We start from the raw sequence: 18651 nt of genomic DNA, 5'->3' as shown, positions 1-18651 counted from the left end.
CCAGCATCCATCTGCAAGTGATTTAAGGGTTACATTTCTGAAGATGACGTGTGATAAAAACAGGGAGGTATGGGTCAAAGTGACTAGACTCAATCTGTGACAGAGCATCTCCTCCTGGGCCCTACCACATGTTTTAATCTATATAAGCATGTGTTTGAAGTTACCAATGAATACCATCAGTCCTGCTGGTGACTTCATATCTATCTTACCTGTTCATGACAGTTTGACATCATTTGGGCAAACTGATGGGGTTACACTGACTGAGGGTGTTTTTTTATGGTTTTGTGCATGTATAATAATATTTTCCATTTTAATATACGTTCACATTGCAATAATGATAATTTTAATATGAAAATATATCAGTTAAAAAAGGCTAAAGAAATGCAATAAATTTGACTCCATAGTGCCAGATACAGAATCTAACTTTATTGATTTTTCTTTCCTGTACATAAGATTTTTCATTCATAATCAAAATGAATCCACATGAAGAGATTTTCTCACAAATATGTGATATTTCGTAATATAATTTTCCTGCGGCTCTCTTTAGTCCAGCAGCCAAAACACTGACACAGTATTGATTAATAAGCTGTTTTAATCAAAACTGCTTCAGAACCACGCATACTCATAAAAAAAAAGTTCACAAAAATCCTCTTTGATTAATAGGATGTAGCACAAAAACTGTCCAAAAGAAATTTATATAATTCACAAATCCTTGCAATGCTCAGTTCTTAATCTAATGATTTTCTTTTCCCTCATGTGTAGACTGAGTTAGAAACAAAAACAAATTGAGCAAAATACCATCATAAATGATCACTTTTGTCCCATGAGCCACACTTGGACTTAAAAGTGTCCTTAAATTGAAAGGTTGTTAGAGGGAAGCCTACCTCAACCGTAACGAGGCATTCCTGTGTTAAAAAGCTGGCTTCCCATCAGGATGCTCTGCTCGACTTAAAATATACAGCAGAGCAGGGAAGTTTGGAAAAGACTGAAAAGGGAGGGAGGAGGCGAAAAGGGGGGAGAAAAGAGTGATGGTTGCTTTGATCTTTGGAGGCCCAGTCTGGATTTTAAAAAAAAAGAAGAAGAAGAAGAGAGCATCTCAACTAGTGTGAATTGGAATCTGCAAAAAGAAGAGACTGATATTATAACAAATAATAATAATTAAAAAGAAAAACAGGAAGAGACGACAGAAGTGTCAGTATCTAAATTCTCTTTTTTTCTGCCCAAATTTTGCTGTAATTCTGCAACAGTTTAGTTTGTGTTTTTTCTCCACTTGCTTTTCAGGCAAGTGTGTAACAAGATGCGTATTCTCACTTCATAAATTTGTGGTAGAATGGGAAATGGGCATTTCAAGGCCAATAAAAGCCACCACATCAAATAAAACATTGCGGATCAAAAGAACCAACGCATGGACATTTTTTCCCTCTATAAATTAAAAAGGGGGGTAGTCTGCCACGCTTGATCATGCCCTGAGTCCTGCCCCGCTCCTGCGATTGGCTGGATGGACACACAAGGGGGGAAAGTTTGAATAAAATACAAGAGCATGGCACAAGTGTTGTCGTTCAACCTTGTGCGCTTGGTTCAGAAGCGCTTGAGTGGGGCTTTCTAGACGGAGGAGAAGAAACTTGTGGTCGCACTCTTAGTTTGAATTACACAGAAACAAATTCTACAGATAACTGTAATAGACTGCAGAGAAACTTTTACATTTATTTAATATTTTACGTTTAAATTTACGTTTTGGGGAGCAGACAAGTGTTGTAGCGTCTTTGAACTCGTGCGTAATCGCTGCTTGTTTCTCCGCTCCATCAAGAAAATTGTCTGTATCCCTAACAAGACGTTGTATTTGGAGGAAGGACGTTTATCATCTAAGATGACAGCGATGAAAATGGTTTTATCGGTGCTGCTGGTGGTCCTGATGCAATCCGGCGCTCTTTGCGCACGGAGGTTTCGAGGTGGCCGCAATCCACAACCACGACGCGCACCACCACCTCCCACACACCGGGCGGACCGAGGTGATACCACGGAGAGCTTCCCTCTGGATTTCACCGCCGTGGAGGAGAACATGGATAACTTCATGACTCAAGTGAAGAACCTTGCGCAATCCCTCTACCCGTGCTCGGCGCAGAAGCTAGACTACGACATGAAGCTGAACTTTTTGGAGAATACATCAGTCACCTGCAACGACGGGAGTCCCGCAGGGTATGTACCGACACACAATGAACATGTATGCAACGATGTGATGTTCTGGTCCCAATGTGAGAGAATCACCTGACAGGTCAGTGAAGGGGCTCCTGTGCAGATATGCACAGTTATTTTACTTAAGCAGAATAAACCTCGTTCTCCTGGTCAGTTCTGGACATCTTCCTGCTCGCAGTAATTCACATGTATCTCTACCTAGTACAAAGGTCCTTGTCCCCATAACGTCTCTCGGTATTTAGGATAGTAAATTACAAATGCTTCCAAATGACGATTTTATATTTAAACAGAAAAATAACACAATTTGGAAAACGACATGAAAAAAAGCAGTGTCCTAACACAGACTGTGGCCAAGTCTGGATAGATAACTGGACAGCTGCTTCGCGTCAGTGGAGCGTGAAATTTGCGGAGAGCCACATGGCCTATGCTTCATTTCCTTTGCTTCAAATTAGAATGCAGGATTTGCTCTGCAGAAAACTTAGATTTAAGTTTTTTAGACCCCCGCCCATCCCCATCGTTTTCTGTTTCATTTTCTTTGATGTCTGCACACATACCGTGGATTTGGGATGCTTCATTGTATCCATTTATATTTAATTAATTATTTACTTATCTGATGTCATTTGTAGCTATTTTCTTTATTTGATTGCAGTGAACTAAACTGGCGAGCTCCATTTTCTTACTAAAGGAAAAAAAATATCTTATACAGATCTATAGTCTGTTCAACTACTTAATACATAAACAAGGCATTTAGATGATGTAAGGGACGGGAGCAAATTTGCGAGTTAATCTGATTATCGGGCAAAAAGGGGAAAATCATTTTAAGTATTTGTGATTAAATTGTGTCTTTACAAGTGTGTATACTTGTGTTCACTCATTACAAGAATATTGTTTTTCCACACTTATCACCCATCTGTGCCACAGTTAGGAATCACCTATACTACCATATTTGAAAGCACTGCTGAATAATATGGTGAGCATGTGTAGTTATTATCATTTGTAGTGTTCAGTATTAAATAAAAAAAATCCTTTAAAGAATACCAATGCTTACATCAGCATCACATCAGGGGGTTTGTTTGATAGTTTGTTATTGTGGGTGAGAACCAGTCTCAGAGCAGTTTGATGATGGATCAACTTGACTGAAATAGGGCTTGATATACATGTCTCTTTATGGATTTAGAATCCTGTCTAATTCCTGTTAAACCCCAAAGTACCATGTAGAGAAAGCTGTCTGCTGGCAGAGTAAAGCTCTTAGCTCTTTAGAGACACAGCATGAGGACAAGCGGAGGGAACAGTGACTGGCAGATGGCCTTTTCATTCACTGTGGCTGATATCAGTCAGGATGCTAATCCATCTAACAGCTTTTTGTAGATGTATTGTCACCGTTGCAAATACAACCACATAGATGCGACCTTCAATTCACTGGATGAAAATGGTCGAACTGAGTGATTCGCCTCCTGGTCATGCACTTGTTAAGAATGAGTGGATTGATGTAGCACTGTTGCTGCTTTGGCTTGTTTATACTGCCAAGAATACCTCCACTTTGTTATTTGGAAGTAGACTGCAGGGCCTTCAGCCTGCATCATTGACTGTGGCTCACAGTAAAAGTGTAAAACATGAACTGAAGCCAAAGTATGTTTCAGTGTCTGAACATGAAGCAGAGAGTTGCAGTCAACTTAAAATAACTGAAATGTATTCTTCATCTTATCCAGCTGAGTCATTGATACGCATAGACACACTAAGAGGCACGTTTTACTTTGGTTTAAACTACTTTGCACAACAGAAGTGTTCAGTTTGGCCAAAACAACAATGATGCATTTGTCAAAAAATGCATCTGGCATCATGGGGGATTCACAATAACGTTGCCCTCTTCTGGAGCAAAAGCATATAGCACACTTCTCACTTTTTACAGCATGCATTAACTTCTCAAACTATCAATCTGCAGCTAAAATAATGCCTCAGATTCACTTTACAATCCCCAAAGCGCATGTGCGTTTCAACATGTGCACAAGGAAAATGCTGTGTAGATGTTTTATTTATTTTGTTGTACCTTTAGGTGGGGGCCTTGATTTTATCCATCCTGTGTGTAAGCGTGAAAAGATGATGGTACATTACCTGTTCTTGAAGTAAACTCCACCGGCTGTACAGCACAAACAAGATACGGGACTGGATGATGTTTATCTCCAGTTCGATCTCTGTATCACTTTCCACAGTGCAGGAAATACACACAAGCTCATTGTTCTCCTCTGTCCGCTCAGTAGATTTATGTTGGCGAGTTTTCTTTCTGTCAATTTTTAGAGAAGGCTGTTAACAAAGTAACAGGACATCATTGTTCATGTTGAATCAGTGATGTCATATGTGTTTATATCTTATGCTTGAATGCCACCTCTGACATTGACAGAGTGAGGGTATTATTTTACAATGTTTAGTGCATCAAAGTCTTGGAATGAGACCATATCACATTGATGTGCAGATAGATTTTTATGCAGGCAGGGTGAGATAAACTATGACGAATTTAGAAACATAGTCATAATTTTGATATTTGCAAACAACCCAAACATGTTTCAAATGCTTGCTAAAACAAGCTGATTTCTCTGTTTTTTTTTTTTTTGTTTTTTTTTTTTTTTTCAGGTACTACCTGAAAGAATCTCGAGGCAGCAGGCGGTGGCTGATTTTCCTTGAGGGTGAGTATTTTTGACTAACTTAACTAATTTAATTCAATTTTTTATATTCAGATGATTAACATCAAGGATCAAGTTTTGGAAGAAGTTATCCATGTTGTGTTTTTTTTTTTTTTTTTTTGGATCTGTTTTCAGGTGGCTGGTACTGCTTCAACAAGGAGAACTGTGACAGCCGATATGAAACCATGAGGAGGTTGATGAGCTCGTCCAAATGGCCCCAAACTAAAACAGGTTAGCTAGTTTGTGCCGTTCACTCCACTCAAATAACAATTATGCTGTGTATGTCCTGTTGCAAATCTCCCCCACAAGGTTAAAAAAACGATATAACTTCAATGCTTTCCCATTAAAAAGAGATCGGATGTATGCATGCTCATATACAGTGTATTTAAAACCAGTACCCAGTCATAATGTTTCTGCAGAATAAAGTTACCTGGCGCCCTCTGCTATGAACAAAGATGCTTCCGTCTGTCATTGCACTGTAATAACTATAATCCATCTGGTAATGATGATGAGTAAGAGGAGGATGTGTCTGGGGGGAGCCAGGATGGCTAATGATACATGTTGATCTGTCTCTGCAGGCACAGGGATCCTGTCGCCACTACCTGAGGAAAACCCTCACTGGTGGAATGCAAACATGGTGTAAGTTGATTTCTGTTTGTGTGTTTATTGATGCCCAATTTTGAAATCACAGCTGGCAGCTTTAACTTTATGTTGTTTGTGCAGATTTATTCCATACTGTTCCAGTGATGTATGGAGCGGCACTTCAGCTAAAACAGAGCAGAGTAAGAGATTAATAAATCCTCATGATCAAAACAATAATCTGTCATCAAAGAATTTTTATTTCACAGTTCTGCTCCCTATGTTTGTTGTGCTCAGGTGGTTATGCCTTCATGGGGTCGCTAATTATTCAGGAGGTTGTGAAGGATCTGCTGAGCAAAGGTTTAGACAATGCAAAAGTCCTCCTATTAGCAGGAAGCAGGTATGTCCCTTTGATTAGGTTAGAAAGTCAAAATCTGACACATCTCATTTGTTGTTGTTATGTAATAATAAGTAATGTTTCTGTGCACAGTGCGGGAGGTACCGGAGTTCTTCTGAATGTAGATCGTGTGGCAGAGCTGCTGGAGGGATTGGGGCACACTGGGATTCAGGTGCGAGGCCTCTCTGATTCGGGCTGGTTCCTGGACAACAAGCAGTACCACTGCACAGACTGTGTAGACACTGTCAGCTGTACCCCGACTGAGACCATCAAAAGAGGCATTAAGTATGGGATAATAATGAAAAAAAAGGAAATAATGATGTTAATTTTGCAACCGATATTTAAACTTCTAAAATACCCATCATGTCTCATATACTTTTTTAAAATAAAAATCTGAACCTTCTCTGTCAGGTACTGGGGAGGAGTGGTGCCAGAGAGGTGCAGACAATCCCATGAAGGGGAGGAGTGGAACTGCTTCTTTGGATATAGAGTCTTCCCATCTATTAAAAGTTAGTTTGGGAATTTCTTTAGCACACATATATTTGCACATTTATGAGCCCAAAGGGATTGGGGGACACATTTCATAACACATTAATTAGACTGAGCATAATCTTCAACTTTTCTATCCTCATGTAGGCCCTGTGTTCGTGGTCCAGTGGTTGTTTGATGAGGCACAGTTGACAGTTGACAACATCCAGCTAACAGGCCAGCCTGTGCAGGAAGGCCAGTGGCGTTACATCCAGAACCTGGGCATTGAGCTGAGGAATACACTTAAAGATGTCCCGTAAGGCTGTATCTCTGCATTTCAGGAGGAAATTTTAAGAAAGATCACTTCACTGATTCAGTCTGATTTTTTTCTATGTTTCTTTTTTCTCCCTTCAGGGCTATGTTTGCTCCAGCATGTCTGTCACATGAGGTTATCACCAGAAAGTAAGTAGGATTTTATTTTCCTCCTCCGCGCATAGGGCAGTATCATGTATGTAACTTTTGTGCTGACAGTGCCCTCTTGTGTTGTGTTCTAGTTACTGGATTGACGTGCAAGTTAAAGGCACCTCTTTGCCCCGTGCTCTGCACTGCTGGGACCGGAGCCTCCACGACAGCAGGAACAACAAGGCTCCACCCAAAGCCTGCCCTGTACATCTGATTGATAGCTGCCCGTGGCCTCATTGCAACCCCACCTGCCCGACCATCCGAGACCAGTTCACAGGACAAGAAATGAATGTCATTCAGTTTCTTATGCACATGGGCTTTGACGTGCAGAAGATGGCTCAGCAGCAGGGCATGGACCCCAGCAAGTTACTGGGCATGCTCAGCAGTGGCAGCTAAAGGGGCGCACGTACATACACACACACACACATGCACACACACATACACATAAGCTAAACCCAGCAGAGCCGGCTGATTTCTCCAGCTGGCACCCATGACTGATACCTCCAATTTCATCATCCATTTTACCATGAATCTATTTCCGTCTGACCTCCTGTTTACTTTATCCCAGACCTCACTCTGTCAAGGTGCTTCAGTTTTTATCCAACAGTCTTTCCTGTTAACTGGTGACAAGTACCGGTTCAAAATGCAACACAAAAAGGCACAAGTCTCTGCTACCACCCTTTTACATGATGTTTTATAAAAGAAAAAAAATCATGAATGTAATCCAGTTTTAAGGATGCTAAGTGATGTTTGTCTTTATTAACTTAATCTATCAATTTAGATTAGATTTAGCTATTGTTAAAAAAAAAATTAAAAAGCAATGTCACAATGACGTAAAGACGCTGTTTTTGTATGTAGTTGCTATAGAGTCTATATTATAACATAATTTTGTCAAGATAGTTTTATTTGCTCTAAAGATATATTATTTCTAAAAAAATAATAAAATAATCAACCCATATAAAGTGATAAATTTGAGAAATACAGGGAAATATTGTAAGAAGAGAAGAGACGAGAAGAGGAAAGAACTTTAATATAACTTTAATATAGATCTAAATCAAAAGAAGGAACAATAGCAGGTGACAAGTACCTTTTTTATTGTTGAAAGTAGCTAAATTTGATTTAAACAGGCAGATAATGCCCAGACAACATCGCATTAGGTTTATGATAATAAAAAACAAGGTTCCTTTAGACAAAGCTGGAATCCAGCTGGCTTTGCTTCAATATCTAGTTTAGACATATTCTCAAATGGTGCTAAAATGAACCTGGAAACACTTCATTCATAGCTATACATACACCACAGTGCCATTGCATCTAGTTCATACCTCTTCCTTACAGGCCACATCATCATTTGAGGACTGGTAAAACCAGACCAGAGGATACAGATTTGTGTTAGCTCACCTCAGTACTTCATCAGTCCTCAGTTTCAATGCAATGAACATTTAAAGGGAGGCAAATATTGTTTATTGTATATTTTTTGAGTATTTGTATAGGTTCTTTCAAGTGTTCACTCTTGTAACTCCCTTCTTATTTTTCATTATAGAGATCACTTGTTTTAATATAATGACAATGTTGTATGTAATAATGTCTTTATTAATGATGTTTTTAAAGGACCTCTATTTCGCATCACACCAGAAAAGGAGAAGTATTACTAATTGTAATTTTATTCTGTAACATATTTTTTAACAGAAAAAACTCAAGCTACATTGGTAATTTACATATTTATTTTGTTATGTAAATCATATTTATAAGTGCTATTTTCACAGAGAAGTGATTCTTTGTAAATTGTAAATACATTGCTGTTTTTCTCTTTGTGTTGATTGCATGTCTTTGTATCTGACCTAAAGGAAAAGACACAGTACATATACTACAAGGTAAATATGTTTGTGCAGACTTGTTATTTTTCATTGTATTGATTCTAAACATCAGAACAGCTGCAGTAATGGGCGCTGTGGTGGTAGAATTGGTATTGCAATCATAACATAAATTTCTTCTTCTGTACAGCTGCAAAAAAAAAGCATTAAACAAGAAACATGAAAGGACAGGATGCAGAAAAATTAAACATTAATAGCATAAGCATGTAACACTAATGTGAGTGCCCATGTGATGGTGTGTGTGGAGATGAACAAACCTATTCAGCAAGGAAATTGCTATGAGGAAACAAGGAATAGGAGAAAGAATCAAATAAGCGAAAATATTTTATCACCTTTTAGCAGCCTACAATTTCAAGAAATCCAATAATCAGTATAAAATAAACTGCTAAAATAATCAATCTATTACACATACATGCACAAAGTTTAACAAATAAAAGGTTTTGAAGGATGTAAAACTACTTTGTCCCACACTATGAGGTCTTTGCATTATTTCTGACTTCAGTTTATACTGAGCCTTTATGGCTGGAGCAATGAGTTTATTTTAACTAGACTCCACACATGACAGTTTAACTTACTGAGTACACTTTCATCCAGCTATGGCAGCAAACTACCATGCAATGTAAAAAAAAAATGAGGAGTAATTTGGTGTACACTCATTGTATCTTACTTGAAGATACAACTTATGCAGGAAGCTTTGAATCAAATTACTAAACTGCTCAGCCACTTTTGTTTTTCAGTGGACATTTAAATTTTGAGCCATCTCAGTCTGTGACTGTATGATGCCAAAAGATTGCAATATTTATTAGCTGGGGGGTGGTGGTGGTCAAGCAGTGACCTCTCTGTGATGTAGTTTGCATGCTCCTCCCATGTATGCATGGGTTCTCTCCGTGTCCTCCGGCTGCCTCCTACAGTCCAAAAACAGGCATGTTAAATTCATTGGTCACTGTAATTTTTCCCTAGGATTGAATGTGAGCATGAATATTTGTTTGTCTCTCTGTGTTGGCCTGGCGACCTGTCCAGGATGTACCCTGCCTCCTACCTGCTAACTGCTGGGATAGGTAGTGGACATTTTTATCTCATGATACATCCCTCATAAACCAAAATCTTACTTTGATTAAACTAATTGTAATATATACAAGGAAAGAAAGAAAAAATCCAGGCAAAAACAGCTTTTTTGACTATTCAACCTGTATTTCAGATGAAATATGCTCCTCTCTCCCATAAATCTTCATTTTCAAATTTGTTGTCATCAGCTTCAACTGATGGAGCTACAATTTACATCACTCAAGGCAATCTAAAAGCTTTTGAGCCACTCCAACTGAACCACTAAAGGGTACATTTATTGTGTTTTTTTCCACACATTTTTTCATAAAGTTAACTTGTGGATAGTAAATTCCCCCTTTACTGCCATGAGACATTGCAGCAGATTGGTTCCAATAACCCAAAGTACAACCATTTCCACCAAAAATACAGAACAGGAACTAATAGAACTGGTATTTAATTATTATGTTAAATATATTTTCAGATTAAGTATGTAAATTTGATAAAAAAAAAAAGGGTTTCATGGAGTGCCCAAAATATGTAGATATCATTTGACGCTAGAACCAAAGTTGTTTGGAGAAGTGGCTGTATGCAAGAATGACCTGAAACTCCTAAAATAAAAAATATCTATGCATGTTAATATCACAGATGTAAGTATTCAACACAACAGCCTACTCATTTCAACTTCCATCTTACACGTGTCGGCCAAATCTGCCCTCACTTGTGTATAATCATCCTTCTAAACCTGTATGTAATTTCTGTCTCTAATGGGAGTTGTAGCCTCCCTCCCTGTCATTACACTGTGTGTAAATGCCAGTTTCATATTGAGAGAGCTCTGACTCAGCCTCTCTGGGTGCTCCCTAGAAATACGACTCCCATCCTGCCAGCCACATGTAGCCTCCCACCCTCTGTGGAATATAGACCCCCTATTTATAGAGCTGGCCAGGCCTGTAACCTTGGGCTAGTCACAAACTTTCATTTAAACACCCACCCTTAGCAATCCACTGAGTGTACAGTGACGCTCAAAGACGAAACAGGATGAGCTGGCTCAAGTAGGAAAGAAGTAGCAAACTAAATTTGAGAGGCAAAAGAAGACAAAAGCAGCAAGACAAAGAGTAAAAGTGAATTTGACGTCAGTGAAGGGCCTCAGTCGAAGAAATTACAAGAAACAGGCCTATGGACAACAAGATTTGACTGACAGGACAACATATTTGTCCACCTGTTGACACTGAGAGCTTATGCTGGAAGACCGACGTCTGGATATCTGGTTCAAAAATGTTTTGGACAAGATCTTGACTTGGAACTTTTGAAACACTGGACAACAACACGTGAAGACAGTATGCAAAAGAAAAGCAAGATTTAAACAGATACACACTGAGTAAGACAATGATTATATTGTTATTCAACAGAACTTTTAAAATTTTAAATGTACAAGTGGATACACTGAAACCAGTGTTAAATTATTAGTCTTTTAACACTAAGAAGAAAGTATCTTGTTATCTAAAGTGTATTTGTTTATCTTCCGTAGAAGCTAATGAACAAACTTTTACATAGCTGTGCACAAATGTAATTTGATCTTAAGCTCACAGTGCTAATTACAAAGTAGGCTCAGGGAAGAAAAATTACAGACATTTGTAATTAAGGACCATCTATAAAAAGAAGCCAAGGAAAAGGGTGAGGTCTGCCTGAAGGAGAAGAGGCTGCACAAAAACCAACACAGAGAACAAGAATCTCACCAAGGAAAACAACTTCTTCTTAAGGACATCACACACTATGGATGCTAATGGAGGACACTACCTCAACAAAGACGCTGTGCTGTCACCGTTGGGTGCTGCCCGAATATGCCAACTAGTGCTCGGCTGCACCATAATGGCCCTGGTGTCCCACAGTGCAGGCTACAGCGCCACTTATGGAGTCTTCTGCATGTTTGTGTGGTGCTTTTGCTTTGCAGTCACACTGGTTGTGTTCACCTTGGACATCACTCGGCTTCACACTTGCATGCCAATTTCCTGGGATAACTTCACTGTGGCTTTTGCCATGCTGGCGACACTCATGTACATCACTGCCTCTGTGGTCTACCCAGTTTACTTTCTCAAAACAGAATGGTCTGATGAAGACTACGAAGTCCAAATCTACCGCATTGCTGTTACAATCTGCTCCAGTATCTGTTGTTTCCCATATGGAACTGAAGTCTTCTTAACGCGAGCCAAACCAGGAGCAGTGGTGGGCTACATGGCAACGGTGTCTGGTCTGCTCAAGGTGGTCCAGAGTTTTGTGGCCTGCATAATTTTTGGAGCCCTCGCTAATGACAGTGAGTATAACCAGTACATCGCCACCCAGTACTGTGTGGTGGTGTACAGCCTGTGTTTCTCCGTCACTGTAATAGTGGTCATACTGACAGTGTCTGGTAGAACATCTGCCTTGAGGTTCCCATTTGACCGGTTTGTGGTTGTCTACACTTTCTTCGCTGTGATCCTCTATCTCAGTAGTGCACTGGTCTGGCCCATTTTCAGCTTTGACAGGAAGTATGGCAACACTACTCGTCCTGAGGACTGCCCACGTGGAGCATGTTCCTGGGATAGTAAGCTGGTGGTGGCAGTCTTTACCCATGTCAACCTGGTACTATATTTTATCGATCTTGTTTACTCCCAAAGGATTCGCTTTGTCTCAAGCTCTGCCATGTAAAATATATATTTATATATTCACCTAAGAGAAAAATGCAATTTTGTGAAAGATCCATCACCTTTGATCCACAACTTCATTGTTTCCTGTATGAGTGACACCTTTTACAACCAGTATTCATCTGCTTTACTTCATCTACACAGTGTCTGTGATAGGCATTGTGATACATATTACAAAGTTTCTCAGTGCTGCGGTAACCAAAGCCGGCAGCATCTTAATCTCAGCAACAAAAGATGCTGTGGTGATTTTATGCAGGTCAAACCTGGAGGATTGTGTGAGCATTAGAGTACTGTTAAATCAGACAGACTCAATGACTAGGCAATATATTTAACTTTTTTTAAATGATCAACAAGATGAAAATGTGTTTCATGCAGCTGTTAATAACAGATTAAATCTTAAGTTTCCAATGAATGTAGATTTTGGTAGTTTTTTTTTGTTTGTTTGTTTGTTTTTTGCCTTTTTGGTCATTTTGGTGTATTTTTCTTTTTTCGGCTTGCAACAAATCCCTAATTTATGTTCAATTTTATGAGTTTTTTTTGTTATGTAAATGTATCTTATACATGATTTTATTTTTTATGAAAATGATTGACACAGTTCCAAACTGAGTTCTCTCTCCTTACATTTAGTATTAAGCATATCATATATGTAGAATGCCTTATGTTAATGTTGATGTCTCCTTGTGTTGAATAAATGACTGAAATTATGGTCTATATTTAGTTTGGTCTTATTAATTTTTGCATGTGACTTAATACTAAGCACAGTATTTCTTTTTTCAGTGTAATTACTACCATATATGTAAAACAAAAACATCTCCATAGAGGTTCCTATAGGATCAGATAATTGGCACAAACGACAAAACCACAGATTGTTTTAAAATTTGTAGAAATGTTTTAATTGTGAATATTTTGCAATATAAACATAATGGTAATATGTTAACATTTAACAGAATACTTTAATTACATTTAATATGTACATCATTAGCAGAAAACATCATGAAAAGCCTCACTGTGTGCTGTAGCATGGTGCTAAGCCCATTACAAAGAATTACTATACAGCCACAGTGAATCACAGATCTGCTGTTTTTATCCAAATGCTTTTAAATCATGATGGTATCATGTACCTGCCTAATACATAGAGCTGAAGCCTATTCAGTAGACAGGTTTGTTTCACTATATTATTTTGAAATATAAAGTAATTATTTTGATATAATAAGTTGTTGGTTTATGTTTGTTCCTTATTACAATGACATAAGATCTTTTATAACAACATGTGCAAAGGGTCCTATGGTTACAATTTGTGGTTAGAGATTATCAAATTTTTATATCTAAAAAAAAGCAACATACAGCATTTTGGTAATGTTTATGTTGTAACCTGTCAAGGGGGGGCTTTTCCTCCCCCGAGGAACCATCATGGGAGGAAAAGCCCCTCCATGGGATGTACCACCTACAGATAACTGAAGTGGCTGATATCCAGAAATCCTACCAATGGCTAGAAAGGGCTGGACTGAAAGACAGCACAGAGGCACTGGTCATAACTGCACAGGAGCAGGCCTTGAGCACCTGAGCAACATCAGGAAAAAGGAACATGAGAAACTGGAGAAATACCAAGGCCTGAAAGAAGAACTTGAGAAGGCCTGGAAAGTGAAGGCAACAGTGGTGCCTGTGGTCATCGGAGCACTCGGGGCAGTAACCCCCAAACTGGAAGAGTGGCTACAACAGATCCCAGGACAAACCTCAGACATCTTGGTCCAGAAGAATGCAGTCCTAGGAACAGGATACTGCGCAGAACCCTTAAGCTCCCAGGCCTCTGGTAGAGGACCCGAGCTTGGATGGATGAGAGACCCCCAATGGAGGGCGAGGGGACAATTTATATATATATATGTTTATTTATTTATATACAAATGCAACTCATATTTTCTGTACAATGTTGGCTGAAATGGGTTTCCATAAGATCCACAGTAATTGTTTATTATGGTGACGTTTTTGGCTAACAGCTATTAAAATTTGTGACCTGTCTATATCACAATACTAGCAGCATAATTATTAGCCTACGCTCTATCATGACACCTCTCATTTGATAAGTTACGATACATCCTTTAAAAGTGCCATAACATAACAACAAACTGACGTTTGGGTCAGAGAATCTGACGTCCTTGCGCAGAAACTGATGTAACTACTAGCATTATGCTTCACAGAGCCCGCCTGTTGATGTTGCCGCTACTGTGATTGGTTAAACAAGTTACGTGTCGGACGTAAGTGCATCTCATTGGATTACTCACCTGCCAGTCACAGTTGTCTTCACAGGTACAGCACAGGGCGAGACAGCTGAGCCACGTTGATTGTGTGATCATTTCAAGCATTTCTCTTCCGTATTTGTGAGTCAGATGGGCAACTTCTGTTTTTTTGTAAGTCTTTTATCTCTTAAAAAATATTTTCTGTTTTGATGATGGCTTCTGTCACCATCTCTTTGTGTGTTTCGATTAATAAGGAAGTAACAGTTTGTTTACAATCTTTTCGTCGCCGTAGATGCACCCTGCTTGCTAGCTAGGAAACGCAGCAGATCGAGAGGAATAAAGAAAAAAGAAGCCAAATTGATCCAGTAGATCGTCTTTTTTTCGAACATTGTACATTCACGGGCAGAATGAGTGTGGGTTTCATAGGAGCGGGCCAGTTGGCTCACGCTCTGGTGAGAGGCTTCTCGGCTGCAGGTGAATTCATACTTTTTACTGTTTTATTAATATCATTTGACTTGTAAACATGTAGAAGGTAGTCATGCAATGAAATGGTTTTTGCATAATTGTCCCTTTCAAGGTGTGATTGCCACACACAGAATCACAGCCAGCTCTCCAGACACAGACCTCCCCACAGTTCAGCAGCTCCGGGTGTGTAGACTGATGTTCCATCAGTTACTTTGTTCATGAAAACATTGCTCTGTGCATCTTAGAAATCCCTAATAATTTTATCTTAAGACATGGAAACATTTTCTTTTCTTATTTGTTTGTTATAATAGAAATTAGGTGTGAATTTCACCATCAGCAACAAGGAGACTGTGAGCAAAAGTGACGTCCTCTTCCTGGCCGTGAAGCCCCACATCATTCCTTTTGTACTTGATGAGATTGGACCAGATATCGAAGACCGTCACCTTATTGTGTCCTGTGCTGCGGGTGTCACTATTAGCTCCATAGAGAAGGCAAGTCGTAACTGTAAGGTCTGATTAGGGATAACTTTTCCCATTCAGTACTTGATTGTTACAACTTTGTTACATCTTGGATCACTGAATGTGTGGTATGTATTTGAGCTGTAATTATACATGTAAATGCCATGACATAAAAATGACCAGCTGGTACATATATTTATTATTTGTTGACAGTAAAAGCAAAGTAAAACTTCTAAAGCATGTTTTTTTTAAACTATAGTATAGCATAACTGTTTTATAGTCATCTCATTGCTTTCCAGCGAGACTTGCTTTGCAGTTAGATCATTTTAGTAGTGCAGTAGTTTTTCAAGTCTATATTAAATTAATTAATGTTAGTTGGTTTTTTGCATGTTTTTTTTTTTAGAAAAGATTAGCACTGGAAGGACATTAAGAGATCTGTAAAGAAGAATTATTCATATATAATTATTCTTGAGTTTAAAATCTGTCAAACACAATAAACAGAAGTCCGGACGGCTCATGAAACTGTGTGTTAAATCTTACAGAAGCTGCAGCAATATCGCAGCACTCCAAAAGTAATGCGCTGCATGACCAACACTCCTGTAGTAGTACGTGAAGGAGCCACTGTCTATGCCACGGGCACACATGCAGAGGTGGAAGATGGAAAGCTTCTGGAACAACTGATGGCCAGCGTTGGCTACTGCACTGAGGTGGAAGAAGACCTGATTGATGCTGTCACTGGCCTGAGTGGCAGTGGCCCAGCTTACGTGAGTTGGTTATACTTTACAGTGTCTAGTGCTTTTAGGAGTACTGCCTTACCTACAGCAATTGTGGAAAATGTGTCCTTTGGATTGTTGCCCTCTTTCCATCATCGTAATTGTGATGATTGTGGCCCTGCAGGCATTCACAGCCGTAGAGGCTCTTGCTGATGGTGGAGTGAAAATGGGCCTGCCCAGGAGACTGGCTGTACATCTAGGAGCTCAAGCACTGCTGGTATGACCTTAATATTTGAAACACATGTTTTAATTATAGTTAGATATTTTTCCAGCTTTGCTCTGTTATGTTTTTTTTTTTCCAGTGTTATTGTTTTACTGTTGGTCCAAATAGATTAAGTGTGTTTTAGTTTCCGTTTCTAGCATTGCCTTGTTAGATTTTTTAAATAATTTATTTGACAGTTTTAAGATAGGGGCATTTTAATAATCTGTTTAGGTGGGGGTAATATGAAACCTGAAGTATTGCTAATCTAAGCTTGTCTCAGCTTGTACTAGGCATCATTAAGATATTCAGAATTTAGGTGGGGATACCAGATACAAGTTGTACTATATGTTATATAATCACAGGGTCTTTCTTTATGCTTGTTCAAAGGGAGCTGCTCGCATGTTGCTAGACTCAGAGCAGCACCCTGGGCAGCTCAAGGACAATGTGTGTTCACCAGGGGGCGCCACCATCCATGCCCTTCATGTTATGGAGAGCGGGGGCTTCCGAAGCCTCCTCATAAATGCTGTAGAGGCCTCCTGTGTAAGGACTAGGTAGGTTTATTGGAGACAAGTATTTCCTGCCATTAGCACATTTTTTAATTACTTTTAAGTAAATAATTTTACTCAAAAGGTAATTTTATGATAGCTTTATATTTGTGGCAGCAGATGGAGCTATTTGTAAATTATTTTTGTAATGAGTTTAGTCCTTCCTGAGCTGCAAATTATCCAGTGATGAAATTTATCATTACCACGCTATGTTGTGCTTTAGTGTGCATATATATTTCATACTGTGCTTCTTTTGATAGAGAACTTCAGTCTTTGGCTGACCAAGAGAAGATCTCTCCAGCTGCCATAAAGAAGACAACTCTGGACAAAGTGCTTCAGCAGCCAGGAGTCAATGCAGACACTGTTGGAGTCAGATCTCGTGGGATCAGCATCTTTAACAGCAATAACCCCAGGGTCAAGAAAAACTGATCTGCAAACTCAAATGTGACTGGTCATGTTTCTGATGGTGCAGTAAATGCTGTCTGTAAATCACTGAAGATGGATAATTGCTGACATAAAGACATGAGGAAAAAAAGAAAAGAGAAATTCTGATATATTTTAAATAAGACCAGATAGGAAGAAATTTATATAGATAACAATTTTTCTTTGTAATAAAATCATTTTTCCATTAACAGATATTTTTATAAATAACTTGTATTTTGGTCAAATTTTTCAGGGGTAAGCATTTATTCTTTAAGAATAATTGGGGTCTGTTCATAAGTTATCTAAAAAGACAGACTTAGCCCATATGTTAGACACAACCAGGGATCCGTAAGTAACCCTCTGATATGCAGATTTAGGTCTGTAAAGTTCTGCAAGTATTTGTACACAAGATGAGATGTGTGACTCTTAAGCAGATTCTTGGTGATACCTTCTCATATTTTTTTTTGTGCAAGCTTTTTTTGTGTGTGTGTGTCCTGTGTTTTCTTTAATGGTGACACATAGTTTATGTTTACTATGTGTAAGTGGGTGTTAAACCAATAAAAATCTTTTGAATGCAAAACGACATTTATTCGCATGGAAAGTTATATTTTTTAGTCCTGATTTTCTCCATGTTTCATTTACAGCAATATCAATTCAAATGGTATTTTACTACAACTTAATTTTAGACTGTCAAAATTATATTAATCAAATATCTTCCTAATATAAATATTCCTAAAATGCTCTAAATTTGGTATTTTGCTAAATGATGTCTTTTGACATTTGTGATTTATTATTGGAGCCAGTTATTAGAACACAAGTTATACATTGATGGGAAATTACAGAAAACATGTGAGATTGTGTGATCAGATGTAATATTTTAAACAATATGTTTAATATTTTTTCAAGTGAAACTTCAGATTAGATTACAAGTGCTATTGCAAAAGGTGTCTTTTTCTATAACTTGTGTATAGTATTCCCTGACTAAATTTCAAACCATTCTGATCAGCTCTGGTTTAGATACAGTAAATACCAGTAGAGGTGTTTTCATGTTAGTTGACGGAAATGAACTTAAACATTGTAACAATAAATTATGAATATTTAGTTCAAATGTTTACTTTTTCTTGTGCGGAAAGGAGATCTTTCATGAATGAAGGCACGTGACCAAACACGATGACGTCTAG

At 38.5% G+C, this 18651-nt stretch overlaps 3 protein-coding genes across 4 annotated transcripts; all 3 read left to right on the top strand.

The window, feature by feature from the left end:
- The first annotated feature begins 1568 nt into the window (after nucleotides 1–1568).
- Nucleotides 1569–9059, top strand: notum1a (notum, palmitoleoyl-protein carboxylesterase a). The gene is made up of 11 exons (XM_041997502.1): nucleotides 1569–2196; nucleotides 4822–4874; nucleotides 5007–5102; nucleotides 5450–5510; nucleotides 5595–5653; nucleotides 5748–5850; nucleotides 5941–6132; nucleotides 6259–6356; nucleotides 6484–6631; nucleotides 6730–6777; nucleotides 6870–9059. The coding sequence occupies exons 1-11, from the start codon at nucleotides 1868–1870 to the stop codon at nucleotides 7171–7173; spliced, it is 1491 nt and encodes a 496-aa protein (XP_041853436.1). The 5' UTR covers nucleotides 1569–1867; the 3' UTR covers nucleotides 7174–9059.
- Nucleotides 9060–10663: 1604 nt separating this feature from the next.
- LOC121647899 (myeloid-associated differentiation marker-like protein 2) lies at nucleotides 10664–13083 on the top strand. The gene has a single exon (XM_041997701.1). The coding sequence runs from the start codon at nucleotides 11463–11465 to the stop codon at nucleotides 12372–12374; it is 912 nt and encodes a 303-aa protein (XP_041853635.1). The 5' UTR covers nucleotides 10664–11462; the 3' UTR covers nucleotides 12375–13083.
- A 1573-nt stretch (nucleotides 13084–14656) lies between these two features.
- Nucleotides 14657–18053, top strand: LOC121647890 (pyrroline-5-carboxylate reductase 1, mitochondrial-like). 2 transcript variants are annotated; one of them, XM_041997687.1, is made up of 8 exons: nucleotides 14657–14775; nucleotides 14897–15078; nucleotides 15182–15252; nucleotides 15381–15560; nucleotides 16070–16291; nucleotides 16425–16517; nucleotides 16890–17053; nucleotides 17308–18053. In XM_041997687.1, the coding sequence occupies exons 2-8, from the start codon at nucleotides 15012–15014 to the stop codon at nucleotides 17474–17476; spliced, it is 966 nt and encodes a 321-aa protein (XP_041853621.1). In that variant the 5' UTR covers nucleotides 14657–14775; nucleotides 14897–15011; the 3' UTR covers nucleotides 17477–18053. The 2 variants fall into 2 exon arrangements, with proteins under 2 accessions (XP_041853621.1, XP_041853611.1); XM_041997677.1 differs by having other exon boundaries at nucleotides 14666–15078.
- Nucleotides 18054–18651: the final 598 nt, after the last annotated feature.

The sequence above is a fragment of the Melanotaenia boesemani genome, chromosome 2, assembly GCF_017639745.1.
Source record: "Melanotaenia boesemani isolate fMelBoe1 chromosome 2, fMelBoe1.pri, whole genome shotgun sequence".
NCBI classification, from domain to species: Eukaryota; Metazoa; Chordata; class Actinopteri; order Atheriniformes; family Melanotaeniidae; genus Melanotaenia; species Melanotaenia boesemani.
Note: the sequence above shows the minus strand (reverse complement) of the source record. Positions and strands in the feature narration are given on the sequence as shown.